General features: G+C 59.2%; 1 protein-coding gene across 1 annotated transcript; it reads left to right on the top strand.

The window, feature by feature from the left end:
* The first annotated feature begins 8,109 nt into the window (after positions 1-8,109).
* Positions 8,110-13,172, top strand: STC1 (stanniocalcin 1). Its single transcript, XM_026043236.1, has 4 exons — positions 8,110-8,497; positions 9,868-10,010; positions 10,821-11,032; positions 12,902-13,172. The coding sequence occupies exons 1-4, from the start codon at positions 8,110-8,112 to the stop codon at positions 13,170-13,172; spliced, it is 1,014 nt and encodes a 337-aa protein (XP_025899021.1).
* Positions 13,173-13,823: the final 651 nt, after the last annotated feature.

Raw genomic sequence — 13,823 nt, 5'->3', positions numbered from 1 at the left:
ATTATCCGCTGCTCAGCACTAGCAAAACTACTCTTTTTCCCCCCAAAGCCCTTTTTGGCCGGGCAGGGAGGGCCGTAGGACTTAGCCCAGGCAAAGAAGTGGAATCGGCTTCTTCACTGGGGTCGCACACTACAATAGCGGAGTAAACTCCAGGAAATACAATAACTTGATTCATTGCTCGGCTCTTAGGCCGCTGCCAAAAGCGTGATTAAGTCACAAAGAGTTCGATTAGGGACACGCAGCAACAAAACGGCGGCTCCATTGAGAGGGCTGCGCGCAGGGAACAGCCCGTGCTCTCGCTCGCTGCGACGGGCCTCTTCCCGGCCCGCATTTAATACCAGGAACAAAAGGAGCGGCGCGGCGGGAGCCGCTGTCCCGGGGCGCGCGGGACCTGGCAGCCGGGCCGGGTGGTCCGGCCGCCGGAGTTGGTGCCGTGTGGGCCGCGCGGGGGGCTCCTCTGCCCGGTGCTCACCTGCGCGCGCCGGGAAGCGTGCGGAGCGCCGGGAAGAGTGCGGAGCGCCGGGAAGCGCCCAGGCTCCATGCATTGCTGCCATCTATCGGGAGCAGCGGCCCGCTGTCCCGAGGAGCCGCCTCGGGAAGGGATGTCCCGCTGCGGGTGCGCAGGTGGGTGCTGCTGTGCACACACCTCCCTGGGGGCTCCTGGGGCTTCTGCTCCTAGGACGTGCCCAGGACGGATGTGCCCAGGATGCCACTTGTGCCACCCTGAACGTGGAGCCGGGTGCTGCTCCCGCTCTGCCCGCTCACCCCTGCCTTCCGCAGGGATCGCGGGAGCAGCGGCCGGCTGCGGAGCGCCGGGAAGCAGGCACGGCCGAGGCGGCCGCTGCGCGGAGGCCGTGCGGCGCGTGGCGCACGTGCAGCCCCGCCAGCGCCTCTCGGGTTTCCGCGGCGCGCGCTCCCCTCCTCGCTTTTCTGCTGTAATCCGAGGACTCTTGGTGCCTTGCAGCGGCCCCGAGGTGAGGCAGGTAGTGCAGAGCGGCCTCGCGCACGTCCCTCCCAGCGCGGGAGCTGCCCTCGCGGCTCGGTCGCGGCTCTGTGCCGGCGAGGGCGAGTTCAGCGTTTTCCGCTCAGCCCTGCAGGCGCTGGTGGCTTCATCTTGCGGGATCCATCCCATGCTGAAAGGGGCATCCCTGTCTAGCCTAGAACATCCCCCTGGATGCCCCGATGGAGCGGCCGCTGGCAGCGGTGGAACACGGGCTGCTCAGCTGCTCCTGCAAACCCACGCGCGGAGCGGAGCCCTCGCTGCAGAAGGTGGAGACAGCAAGGCCTCTTGCAGAGCACCAGCAGCTCCCTGTGCTCTAGCGTTTCTGTGCATTTTACTTCTAAATCACTGCTGTCCATAGAATTGCACGTATACGTAATCAATGTAGTAACTGTCAGTAATAACTGACTTGGAAGAGACTTGGAATTCCACAGTGTGGAGGACTGGCAATATCCTGAAGGGACATTAAGTGCGGCCTCTTTTATTAAAGGTCTTGACGATGCATTTGCGCCTCTCCTGAGTTGTCTTGCACATCTGAGCGGCGTAACCTGCTCGCTGGGGACGAGGGTGTTTGGCTGCAGGGCTGAAATACTCCACGTTTCTTAAACAGGAAACGTTTACTAAAGAAATCACTTGCAACCAACAAACATAAATAGCCCCGCACATAGCTCGAGTTCCAGCTTTGTCTTCTTTGTTTACCAGGAATTTGTCGGACAACTGTCCAGGGCTCTAATATAACCCGTAGCGGCTTTGGGTGGCTACGCACTATGCTGCAAGGAAAACTCAATGCAAGGCATCCCGCGTGCAGGCGCTTGGCCGCTGCAGGGTTGCAGCCACCCAGAAATGAGCTGATACCGCCGCTGCAGTGGGAGAAACCCTCGGCCGTGCTCATAGGGAGCTTGGAGGTCATGCACGGGCTTGGCGAAGCCTTCCGAGGGGTTGCAGCCGCCACCAGGATGTACATAATGGCGCAAGAGGAACATCCCGCTGCCCACCCGGGTCCAACCGGTGCTTATGAGGTCCCGGTGCTCGTCTCATCCCCAAATTCCCTTACAAATTTGGGTTCCGAACGGCGGTTTTTATTCTTGCAGCCCCTGAAAGGTGCGGAGGCGCCGGTGCCCCGTGCAGCTCGCTCCCCACGGCCACGGGCTGCCGGCGGCGCGGGAGGCTCCGCGGGAGCTCGGGCGGCCTTGGGGAGCGGGGCCGGCGCGGGCTATTCTCAGTTTCTGCCTGTATATTTAGATGCGGTTCTGTGCCTGTATTAGGGCCTCGCACTGCTCCTCGTAGGCAGGGTGTCTGAGCAACGCTGCATTCTTTGCATCCTTGCCCAAATTTGCACTTTTATTCCCGGAAGCCGCGCTGAAGCGCAGAGCTGGTGCGAGGGGAATGAGTCTGCAGATTTTGCTGTGCGAGCTGCCTGCCTGGTGGCATTGCTCACGAAAATAACCAAAACGCGGCGCTATTTTTAGAGCCCGAGCACTCGCACCAGCTTCCTGCCCCCGTCCCTTGTCTTCCTTCGCCCCCTGCCCTATTGCTGCCCGCTCTGGGCAGGGGCTTCTGCTCCAGGAGAGGTCCCGAAAGCACAAGCGCCCCGAGGAAGCAACATCCCAGCCCTGGGATGGGGATCCGTGTGTTGCCTGTTGCTCCTGTGCCTCTTCCAGCGGCACCCAAACCTCCGGGAACGCGATAACCTTCTCTTGGGAGCTTGGGGAGCTCCCCGGCACCCAGCGCCAGGTCGGGAAACTTCAGGATTTCCCTGAAACCCTCCAAGAAAACAGCCCGTCTCCTATAGCGGTCACCTCCGCGGGTCACCCCGGCGCCACCAGCTCCGTTGTCTTCATGTCGCCGGTGTCACAAGTGACTCTGCGGGCTGGGAAACAGGTTGGGTGCGACGGCTTCCCGGTGTGACACGGGGCTGTGTAAAGCTTTGCCAGATCCCCGATCTCTCCGGGATTCGTTGCTTGCTCTTGGCACAAGCAGGACCCCTGATGTCTCCGTCATCCCCCTGTTGTCCCCCTGTCCACCATGCAGGTCCTGCTCCCACCGCCGCCTATTCCAGCTGCTGCTGCTCCCAACAGGGCTGCAGGAGGCCCTTCCACCTGTGTTTCTCCACCAAATACAGCCCAAGATGCTCAGGGAATCAGAGCTACCCAAAATGCGCGTGCACTCAAATGCCTTTTTAAAAAAATATATTTTTTCCTGATATATTTGAGAGGAATATCTCTTTTCCCAGAGAGAAGAAAAGCGTCCAAAAATTACTGTTCTCTTTTTAGAAAAAAGGTCTTGGATTGACAGGTGAGGGTTGGCACCGTGACCAGCGAGGCAGTTGCTTTCCTTGGCTGCTCCCTGATCGACGCGCTCGTGTTTTAAGCCGTGCCTCGTCTTGAGTTTCTGCTGAAAAGCGAGGATTAAACTGCAGTAATCCAGGACTCAGGGTGGAGAGCTTCATCCTGGCTTGATTTTCCAAGGCAGGGCTGCCCCAAGTCCTGATTGCACTAATGGTCTAGCTGGGAAGTTGGTTGTTTCCTGGGATCATACCAGGCCTTAAAGTCTCTATATCCCCCTCCCAAGCTTTACCTGAGCTCAAAGATTTCCTTGCTTCTGTTTAACCCTGAAACTGTGACCCGGGGCAGTGGTGTTTCCCGGAACCCCCGGCATGAGCAGTGGGCAACGCTGCCAAGGAGGATCCCCAGCCCCATCTCTAAACGTGTTGACCAGAACTAGGGCACATTCCTGGTTCAAATGAGGCCTCCAAGATGCTTGTTCCTATGCCTGAACACCAGAGAAGTGACTATTAGAAGAGGCAATCAATTTGCGGCTGCTCTGGTTTGAGTTTCCATCTGACGGGGCTGCAATCTGGGCGACAAATCTTAACTTAGGAACTACAAAGGGATTGTTCCTTGGGAAGATAACGCGCGCTGGTCGGGGCTCTTATCTTCTGTGAAAATTGATTGTCCCGTTCAGTGATGTCTCTGTTTCTCAGGGGTGGTTCACAGCACGCAGCTCTGAGTCCCATCTCCCCAGAGCCCTTGTTTTAGGCACTTATCTGCTTAGACTCCCATTGCTGCCTACCTTGCTAACACCTCTCCTGCTTCCTAAACTAATAAACGGGCCAAAATGGGTCTTCTGACTAAGCTAAGAGTCATGTTCTGTGCTTTTCTGCATGCTCCTGTGCTAGCGAGAAAGCTCGGAGCAGCTGTCAGATATTTATGCAAGCCCTTTTCCTCTTCTATTTTAAGTTCACTTTTGATCAGAAGCCGGGGAGGGGGGGAAGCCGGCTTGGAAACCACGATACGTTCTTCAGAGCTGCCGGCTTCAAAGTAGGTGCGAGGTGCAGTGACGAAGCACGGTGGCTGAGCGGGATGAGCACGGAGCATCGCGGAGCATTGTGGAGCATTGCGAAGCATCGTGGAGCATCACCAGCCTCTGCTCCGCGCAGCCCTGTGTGAGCCCGGTGTCCAAACCAGTCCTGCACGAGCTGAGAGTGCTGCAAACCAGCCCTGCATGAGCCTAGTATCCAAACCAGCCCTGCGCGAGGTGGGTACGTGCTGCAAACCAGCCCTGCACGACCACAGCACCCAAACCAGCCCTGTGCAAACCCAGTGTCCAAAGCAGCCCTGCATGAGCTGAGAGCGCTGCAAACCAGCCCTGCGTGAGCCCAGCATCCAAACCAGCTCTGCATGAACCCAGCGCACTGCAGATCAGCCCTGCATAAGCCCAGTGTCCAAACCAGCCCTGTGCGAGCCCAGCACGCCCTGGATGGTAAAGCTGCCAAGAGGACAAAGTGCAGCCTATGTGGCTGAGTTGGGGGTGGCCGTGGGGACCTGTTCTGAGATTGCTGAGGCAGTTTTGCCAGGAACCCTATAGGGAGAAAGTTGGCCTGGAGGAGAGGTCTGGAATCTCCTCCAGGTTGGAAATACGGACAACGTTTCCATCGTCTTTTAAAAATGCCTGTGTATGTGTGTGTTGTGCGAGGCAGCTCCGTGCCGAGGCTCCAGTGGGAAGCCGTTCTGCCTGCCGGGCTGCAGGAGCGGTTGATGGAGCCGGCGCCTCGCGGCACAGGCGCTGCCCGGGCACAAAGCCCCCCGTGGGGTGCGTGTGGGTCCGGCCCGGGAGGACGGCGCCTCCGAGGCCCCCGTGCACGGCTGCATGTAAACGCTCGCCAACGGGAGTGACACAGGAGCGGTCGAGTCCTTGCAATCGCCCAACCTGCCCCAGTCCTGCAGCACGGTGCTCGCCAGGGTGCATCTGCACAGCCCAAGGGTTGCATCTTTGCAGCCCATTCTGCAGCCGTTCCCATTCCTCTGCCCCAGAGCAGGGCGCAGCCCCAAGGGGACCTTTCCACTTGCATCTATACGTTTTGGATTGTGCCCTACTCGCTTCACTCCTCTGATTTAACAGGACGTTGTTATTCATGACTTGGCAATTAATAGATTTTCCATGAGAAAAATCTCTCTAGCTTCTGAAAAATCCCAGGGAAAGAATGATTCTCATGTTAAATGTTCTGGACAGTAGTAACCAGCATGTTTAAAATACTGACTTCAGGATCCCTGCCTTGTTATAGAAATGAAAAGAAAAAGTGCAAAATGATGCTCTTGCAAAACAAATTCCGGTAACCATTGGCTAGAGAACTTTCAAGAGACTTTTCTCAAGAGTGAAGTGGAGAGGCTGCCATACCCATTCCCTGCTTAATGGGCTGCTGTGCAAATTAAAGTGCGGATTGCTGGATAATTCCTGGCCTCGGCGCATGGGCTGCGCGAGGCTCCTGCGAGAGGAACGCTCTGGCCTCCTGTACGCGGCAAGGGATCCTTCCACAGCGCACAAAAAAAGCAAATTCATGATTCACGGAGGCTCTGGCCATACATCTTGCAAAGAAATGCTTGGCAGCTTTAGAGAATAGCTGGGTTTATTTTAACCTTTAAGAATGACACCAATTTCACAGCTGTTAATGCTATGTGGCTCCTACGCTTTCCAATGCAAATTGCACATGAAGGGCTAATGCATTTTGATGAAGGGGGGGAGGCAGAATCTCCATATTAATGTGCCAATAGCTTTGTTCTGAAGTGTTTAATTTTATGCTTTAATGAGAGATCCTCTTTCTGGTTAAGGCAAGCCTTTGCAAGAAACTATTTAGATATTTGCTGGTGTCATCAGCCTCTGGAGCAGGGGGAAGGAAATATTTTCTGCAAGTGGGGTTTTTTGTTGTTGTTCTGTTTTGCTTCTGGGTCAAAAATGGTTGCAAGGGGAGTCTCAGGGAGATATAGTGGTGCTGAGCGAAGGTCTTGCCCAAAGCCCCTGGAAATCAGGGTTCGGCATCAACTCTCATGCAGCCCAAAGGAGCAGTTTTGGGTTGTCCACCCTGGAGAGCTGCATAGGAGGGAAGGGGCCTGTGGGGTGCCTGAGCTCACTGAAAATCAGGGTGCCTGGTGCTGGGCCTCCCATCTCCCCTCGGGATGGGTTTTGTAGGGGCAAAAGCTTGAGATTGTCACAGGTCTTTTACCTTCCCGGGACGAGCGTCCCGCAGAGCAGCCGGGCGCAGCACCCGCCGCTAGCGCTGGAAGTTCCCCGTGCGTTTGATATGTGATGCACATTTGGTCTCAATCAAGATCCCGTTGGAGCAGGCACTCAGGATTTAGAGCATAGGATTTCAAATAACACCGGGCTATTATTAATAATAGCTTTTCATCAGGCATTGCCTTTGCAAGCTACAAGAGCAGCCCAGCAGAAATACACCAAACTACATAATTGCTTTTATTAAAAAATCAAATTGGGCAAAGTGGATAAATGGTGCAGCGCAGAAACATGAGAAGTCTTGTCCCTTGGCTTCGTTTGCGCTGGTGACCAACTCGGAGGAGCCTCGTGGTGGGTGTTGAACAGGTTATCTGGATGCAGTGCTGCTTGGTGGACCCCATGGGAAGGGAAAGGGCACTCGGGGCGGCTCCTCTCGGCTCCCGGTGTCCTTGCAGTGTGCTCGCCGCTGCCTCCTGCCCTGCTGGGCTTTCCCCTGTTGGAAAGTGGGGTACCCAGGACGAGAGGAGCTCCTGGATGGCTGGGAGTGACCAGGGGGGATCGCGGCGCTGCTCTCCGTGCCTGCTGCCCTTGGAGCGGGAATGGTGACGGGGCTGGCCCAGGATGAACATGAGAGCGGATGCGGCCCCACCGCCCCGTGTCCCCACCAGAGCTAGGGGTGACGTGCCCAAAGGAGAGACCAGATGAGGGGCAACATGATGGAGCAGTCAGGTCCATTCCAGAGCTGGTTTTCACAGAATCACGGAATGGTTGAGGTTGGAAGGGACCTCTAGAGATCATCTAGTCCAACCCCCGTGCTCAAGCAGGGACACCCAGAGCATGGGGCACAGAGTGGCAGCCAGTTTGATTCCCATGGGGATCAAACCCTATGGGATTGTTCCCCCTAGAAAACTGGACTAGCCCTATTGAGCAGAGAACCTGGGGAGCACTTGGCAGGGTTGGGTGGCCCCACTGGGCATCCGCTCCGGCTGCCAGACCTCGGCACAGGGAGGCCCTGCTGAGAGAAAGCAGCAGATGCCGTCGCTGGGGATCTGCTAAGGAAGAGGCTACTTCTGTTCTGCTCTAAATTGCTTCCTTGTTGAATGTTTCTTTAACCCGGCCACTTGTAAACCCGAATGAATTTGCACTGGGGGGATGCTCCTTGCTCAAACCCCCTCTGTAAGAACCGGTCCAGGGGCAACATAACTGCTGTGAACGGGTGAATCCACTCAAGTTTGTTTCCTTGATAGCTCGGATCAGAATGGGAGAGATGCTCGATCCTAGGGGAATCAGGACTCTCTGTTCAGCCGCGTTTGCTATGGGAGTATGCCTTGTCCTAGACCATGGGGATTCACAACTTTTGATCTGCAGACCTTATTTCTCCATACACTTTCCTGCTCTCCCCGCTGTCCCAGCCTCGTGCTGCTGCCGAGGCTCTGCCGAAGCCGCATCCCGGGCACGCGGGGTGCACACGCCGGTCCCCACGTGCGCCTCCCAAAGCGCCCGTCGAGCGGAGCGGCTCCCGCTCGCCGCACTTGGCAGGTACTTTTAATTGCCTGGAAAATATTCTTCCTGCGAAGTTGCCGTTTTCTGGGGCTTGAATGAGTGGCGGCTGCCATTGGCTGTGCCCGGCGCCTGCGGATTGGCTCCGCGGCCGCGGAGGGACCGATAAGGGCGGCTATAAAAGCCCCGCGCCGGCGGCCGGGCCCCCAGCGCGCGGGAGGCGGCGGGGCCGGCGGAGCGGGGCCGGCGGAGCGGGGCCAGCGCTTCCCAGCCCGGCACGCTCGTCCTGCGGCGGCCGCGCCGTTGGCGGAGCCGGAGCGCGGAGCGGGCGCGCGGGCCGCCGCAGCGCGGCAACTTGCCGGAGAATGCTCCGCAAGTGCGGGCTGCTGCTGCTGCCGCTGCTGCTCGGCGCCGCCGCCGCCCTCGACGCCGAGCACAATGACTCCGTGAGCCCCCGCAAAGCCCGCGGCGCCGCGCAGAGCTCCGGTAAGGGCCCCCCGCGCCGCTCCGCCCGGCCACCGGGGCGCCGCGTGCGGGATGCGGCGCCCGCGCCGCTCCCGGGCACTTTCCCCCGCTTCGGGAAGCGGCTCGGCTTCCCCGTCGCTGCTGCTGCATGCCTCGCGTCCTCGCAAGTTGCTCCAACCCTGGGAAACTGGACGGAGCCCTTGCTCTGCCCTGTTCAAAGAGCAGGGAGAGGGATGTGCCGCCGGGAAGAACGCAGTAACCTAGAAACTGTCCCCTGCTAGCGTTTATTCCCACAGCTGATTGCTATCGCTTCGCTGGTACCATAAAAATCCGGTGGTGACATTTCGCAAACTCGCGTTTACAATGGGCAGAATAATTGCTGGCAAGTCCGCGCTGGACATCTCCGCTCCGCGCGCTCCAGATGCCTGGATGAGTTGGCTGCGTTGTCTTCAGCAATAGAAATCAAAAATCTGCCTCCTCGTGCGCTGAGATGATATTAGGTCTCTAATTCGGAGCTCATTAACAGCTGCCTTATTTTAGCTCCACAAGCTCTGCAGTTGGAGCGGGGTGGCTGCTCCTTTTGTATTCGGTTGCTATAGAAACATAGGGTCTCCCTCCTGCTCCTGCCTAAAACAATGAGCGCCGGGAGCGCCCGGGTCTGCCGGGGCAAAGTTAGGGGCTGAACCTGCGCCGGGAGCTCCGCTCCGGCACCGGGAGCTCCGAGCTTACCAAATATTCCCCGCTTCCAGCACGCAAGCAGTAGCTCAGCAGCAGGGAGGCATAAGGGAGGTGTATTTTTCCTTTTCCTTAAAGATCCCGGTTGTAGGATATACCTGGAGGCTGCGGCGTGGTGCTCGGCAAGGTGTGCGCCCGTGGGCTGAGCGCAAGGGCTCCCTTTCCCCAGCCCGCACCTCGCCGCGCGGCGCTGCCGTCGCGTTTCCCCCGAAGGAATGTCTCGTAACATGAGCTGCAAAAGTAATGCCGGGCCTCGCACAGGCACATACGGGGACAGATGTTCGGCTTACCAAAAAAGGTTAATCCCTGCGAACTTCAGGGCAGCAGCGCAGCAATACTGCTGATTCACCGCTGAAACGCACGCTGTCTGCTCGCCCCAAGCCGGGGTGAGCTGATACCTCCCGCTCGGCCTCGCTGGCTTTAATTATACATGGTCCTCTCGGTTACCTCCGCTTTCCCCGGCGGGGCGGCCCTTCCCGAGGAAGCTTGGGCAGGATGCGGGGCTGGGCGGTGCTGCCGGGCCGTGTCCATCCCCAGGCGCTCGCTTAGCTCTCCCACAGCTCTGCTGCCCACTGGGCACCCCAAATCCCCGCGGGCGCTCTGGAAAGGCACCGGGGTGCGCGGGGGCCACGACGCTCACGGCACTCTCCTTGCAGCCGAGGTGGTGCGCTGCCTCAACGGCGCGCTGCAGGTGGGCTGCGGGGCCTTCGCCTGCCTGGAGAACTCCACCTGCGACACGGACGGCATGTACGACATCTGCAAGTCCTTCCTGTACAGCGCCGCCAAGTTCGACACGCAGGTACGGCCCCGCTCGGCCCCTTTGCTTCCACCCTGCGGCCCTCACTCGAGCCCGCGGCACCGAAACATGGTGCTTTGAGTGGGAGCCTTCGTCGCTCTGGCCTCGCGTGGGTTTGCTCTGCATGGCCTCAACCCTTAGTGTCCTGGCCCTTGTGCTGCTTAGGCACTGCCGTGACACGCGGCGTGCGGGTCTGGCCACGGATGCATCCTTCAGGGATCCTTCCTCCGGCCCGCTTTCCGTATGGTGCGCGCTGTGCATGCAGACCTGGCAGGGAGCGGCTAGCGGGGCATGGAGCTGCAGTTCCTCTGCGGGGTAAATGCAGAGGTTCCCCTTGGGCGGCCGTGCACCCCGGAGCGTGGGTAGCCTCGGAGGAACTGCCGCTTCCCCCAGCGCTCTTCCCTCGGCGCTCCCTGTGCGCACGAGCACCTTGTTCCCGTGTGCTGGCCCCGGGCGCACGCTGGGAAGCAGCTCAAGCACCCCGCGGTGCAGAGGGGCCGCCGGCACGGCCGCCCCGGGCGCAGCGAGCGGCTCGGCGCCCTCGCGCAGGGCACAACCAGCCCATCCGCGGTGCTGGCGCTGGCTGGCCCGCTGCTGTGCGGGATTCTGTGGCCAAAACCCGTTGGGAATGGGAGCTCTCTGTATCCCAACGGAAACTGCTGGCCAGGGCTGGGCTCGCAGCCACGTGCGAGCGTCCGGAGGCCGGTTTGCAGGTGCTGGTGCGTGGCCTCCAGCAGGTCCCATAGCAGCAGCGCATCCGGTAACGCGCAGATTTCCATGAACTGCCTTGCAATTTATTTATTCTGCTTGCAGGGCAAAGCTTTTGTGAAAGAAAGCTTGAAGTGCATTGCAAACGGAGTTACGTCCAAGGTTTTCCTCGCCATCCGGCGGTGCTCCATGTTCCAAAGAATGATCTCGGAGGTGCAGGAGGAGTGTTACAGCAAGCTGGACATGTGCGGCATCGCAAAACGAAACCCCGAAGCAATCACCGAGGTCGTCCAGCTTCCAAATCAGTTCTCAAACAGGTACGTGAGACTTTCCAGAGCCAATAGGGGTCACGTGCAAGAATGTGAAGTGCAGAGAAAGAAAAGAACTGAGTTGTCTTAACTCCAGCTCGCTGTCTGCAAGCCCTAATGCAGCTTAGCCTGAATAATACTGTCTGCCCCTTCAAATTCTTGTTAAGTTTTACCAGCATTCTTGTGCTTCTTTTGCTGGTAAATGCTCTTATAAACACCCACGGGGAAGAAGCCAAAAATTAACTAGACGTGCACTACTTGATAGCCCGGAGTTTGTTTAAATAGAATCGTTCTCGTAACCTGAGTATGATATAATGCAAAGTAGACCCACACAGTGTCTTGCAGAGCTGCTCTAGCTATTACAGCTTCTTTCTCCTCTTTGGCCTGGGGCATCTCCCCTTTGCTGCTCGTATAAGGCTGTGCGGTAGCTTGGACAGCGTTTGGCCCCTGTTGTCTTCTCGGTGGCAAAGGCCACAGAAATGGGCGGCCCTGCTGTCCCCATCCCGCAAGGACAAGGCATAAGGGAGGCCCAGGAGCCTCCGGCCTCCAAGGCCTGGTGCTGAGCCTGGTGATGGGGCTGGAAGGGACCGTTCGGAGCGGCTGCGCCCGGGCTTGGAGCGTGACCGCAGCGAGCCGGGCGGCCGCTCGCGCCTCTCCGAGGAGCCACTTGAGCAGCTTTAGTCTGGCAGCCTCTGAGCCCTACGGACCTTTCCTGGCAGGGGATGCCAGAGCTGTGGAGAGGCTGTACTCCGGCCTGTGTGGATTTACTGCAGGAAACCCTCCTGCAGCAGAGCTTGCACCGTGGGGAGGCAGGTGCTGTAAGGAAGGGTTGTCCGAGTGAACTGGGTGCTATCAAAGCTGCAGCTTAAGCTGGGCTCTTCTGCCGCCTTCCCCCGGCTGCTGCAGAGAGGATTGTCCAAACCTTCCCCCAGGGATGCAGGGACACCCGTGAGCCTTGGGGACAACCCCCGCGAGCCTGGTCGGCACCGCTGGTTTCAAAGCCAGAGGATATTATGACACGCTGAGTAACAAAAGCAGCAGGATTTCCCAGCTAATAGTTTACGTTAAGGTCTCCGAAAGCATCCTGCTTTCCCAGCCCCTGTCCCGACATAGCCATGGAACAGGAATGTGCCGCTTGGCCTGCGGCGCCGAGGGGAAGTAGTTAAAGGTCATAGCATCTTCCTGTGATTTAATCTGGCGGCAGGAGCAGCGCACAAGGAAAGACTCTTTGCTCGCGCTCCCAGGCCGGCTGCCGCAGGGCGCTCACGGGCGCCGAGCAGCGCGCGGCACCCACGGGAACCCGGCTCCAAACAGCCCCACGGGCTGCGCTTTGCACCCATATGTCCCTGCATGAGAGAGCTCCCGCGTAGGGGGCCCAGGCGTCCTGCGGCTCGGGGCTGCAGGAGCGCCGAGCCGGTGGGAAGGGCTCTGACTGCGAACGCTCATTTCCCTCTTCCTTCCCCTCCGCCTCCCACAGGTTGCCCCCCTCTCCGCTCCTATGGAAAAATGTCATGGTGACCTTAAAGACTTGAAACCAGTTCCCAGAAGCCGCAGGCAGTGGTGGCCCTGCGACTTCTCCTCTCCTCCTGCTTCCCACCAGGAAGCCCTTCCCGGGCCGCGGCCGGGCGGGAGCTCCTGGCGGTGCCACTCTCCTCCATCCAAACCGGACAGGGGAACCCGCGAGCCCCGTCCCGTCCCATAAGCCCCATCCCATCCTGTCCGTCCCATCCCACAACCCCCTTTCTGTCCCGTCCTGTCCCACGGGCTCTGTCCCGTCCCGTGAGCCTCATCCCATCCCGCGAACGCGGAGGGCGGGAGGGAAGGGGCTTTGCTCCTGCCCACGGCCGCATCGCGTAACGGCCGCCGCCTCTCGCGCAGATACTACAACAAGCTGGTGAGGAGCTTGCTGGAGTGTGACGAAGAGACTGTGAGCACCATCAAGGACAGCTTGATGGAGAAGATCGGGCCCAACATGGCCAGCCTGTTCCAGCTGCTGCAGACGGAGCAGTGCGCGCAGGGCGCCGCGCGCGCGGACTTCGTGCGCCGGCGCCTCGGCGAGCCCCAGAAGCTCAAGCTCTACCTGAGGAAGCTGCGAGGTGAGGGCCCCGCGGCAGCGCCCGCCGAGCGCGCCGCCCCGCCGAGCGCGTAGCGCCCGCGCGCCGCCCAAGCCGAGGCCCTCCCGCAGAGGGATGCGCCCAAACCGCGTGTCCTGCGCCCAAACCACCTGTACTGTAGCTAGTTTGAATAACAGCTAGGACCTGGGCTTAGCTTTAGTCACGGAGATTTTCTATTCCTCTCGAACCGACTTTTGCATGGATCTGTGTTCAGTGTCTCAGCTTTCCCGCCATCAACGTGTCTCCATCTCTTTCTTTCCGCCCCCACAACTAAATACCCCAAGTGATCCTAGTCTTAAATAGAACCCTGTAGCAGGGAGGCCTCCAGCCCTGCAGGCGCTGGCACTGGGGGCAGCCGTGTCCCTGTCTCCAGACCCGGTGGTGGCCACTGCTGCCCCAACAACCCCTGCGCTCCCGTGCAGGGTCCCCCCACTAGGAATCTGTGCTGGCCATGGACAAATATGACTGTCACGTTCCTGCTCCCCTCGTGTCCCGCAGCCCTGGCTGCCCTGTTCGAACCCCGCACACCGGTGCAGCGTGCGGCCCTGCGGCATGCTGCAGGTTGAACGCAGCGGGTTGCAGCCCCACAGCATGCAGCAGGTTGCAGCCCCACGGCATGCAGCAGGTTGCAGCCCCATGGCATGCAGCGGGTTGCATCAGGTTGCATGCAGCGGGTTGCAGCCCCA

Source organism: Nothoprocta perdicaria, unplaced genomic scaffold (genome assembly GCF_003342845.1).
Source record: "Nothoprocta perdicaria isolate Ctin4 unplaced genomic scaffold, notPer1 scaffold_103, whole genome shotgun sequence".
NCBI classification, from domain to species: domain Eukaryota; kingdom Metazoa; phylum Chordata; class Aves; order Tinamiformes; family Tinamidae; genus Nothoprocta; species Nothoprocta perdicaria.
The sequence above is the reverse complement of the archived record's forward strand: the minus strand, read 5'-3'. Positions and strand labels throughout refer to the sequence as shown.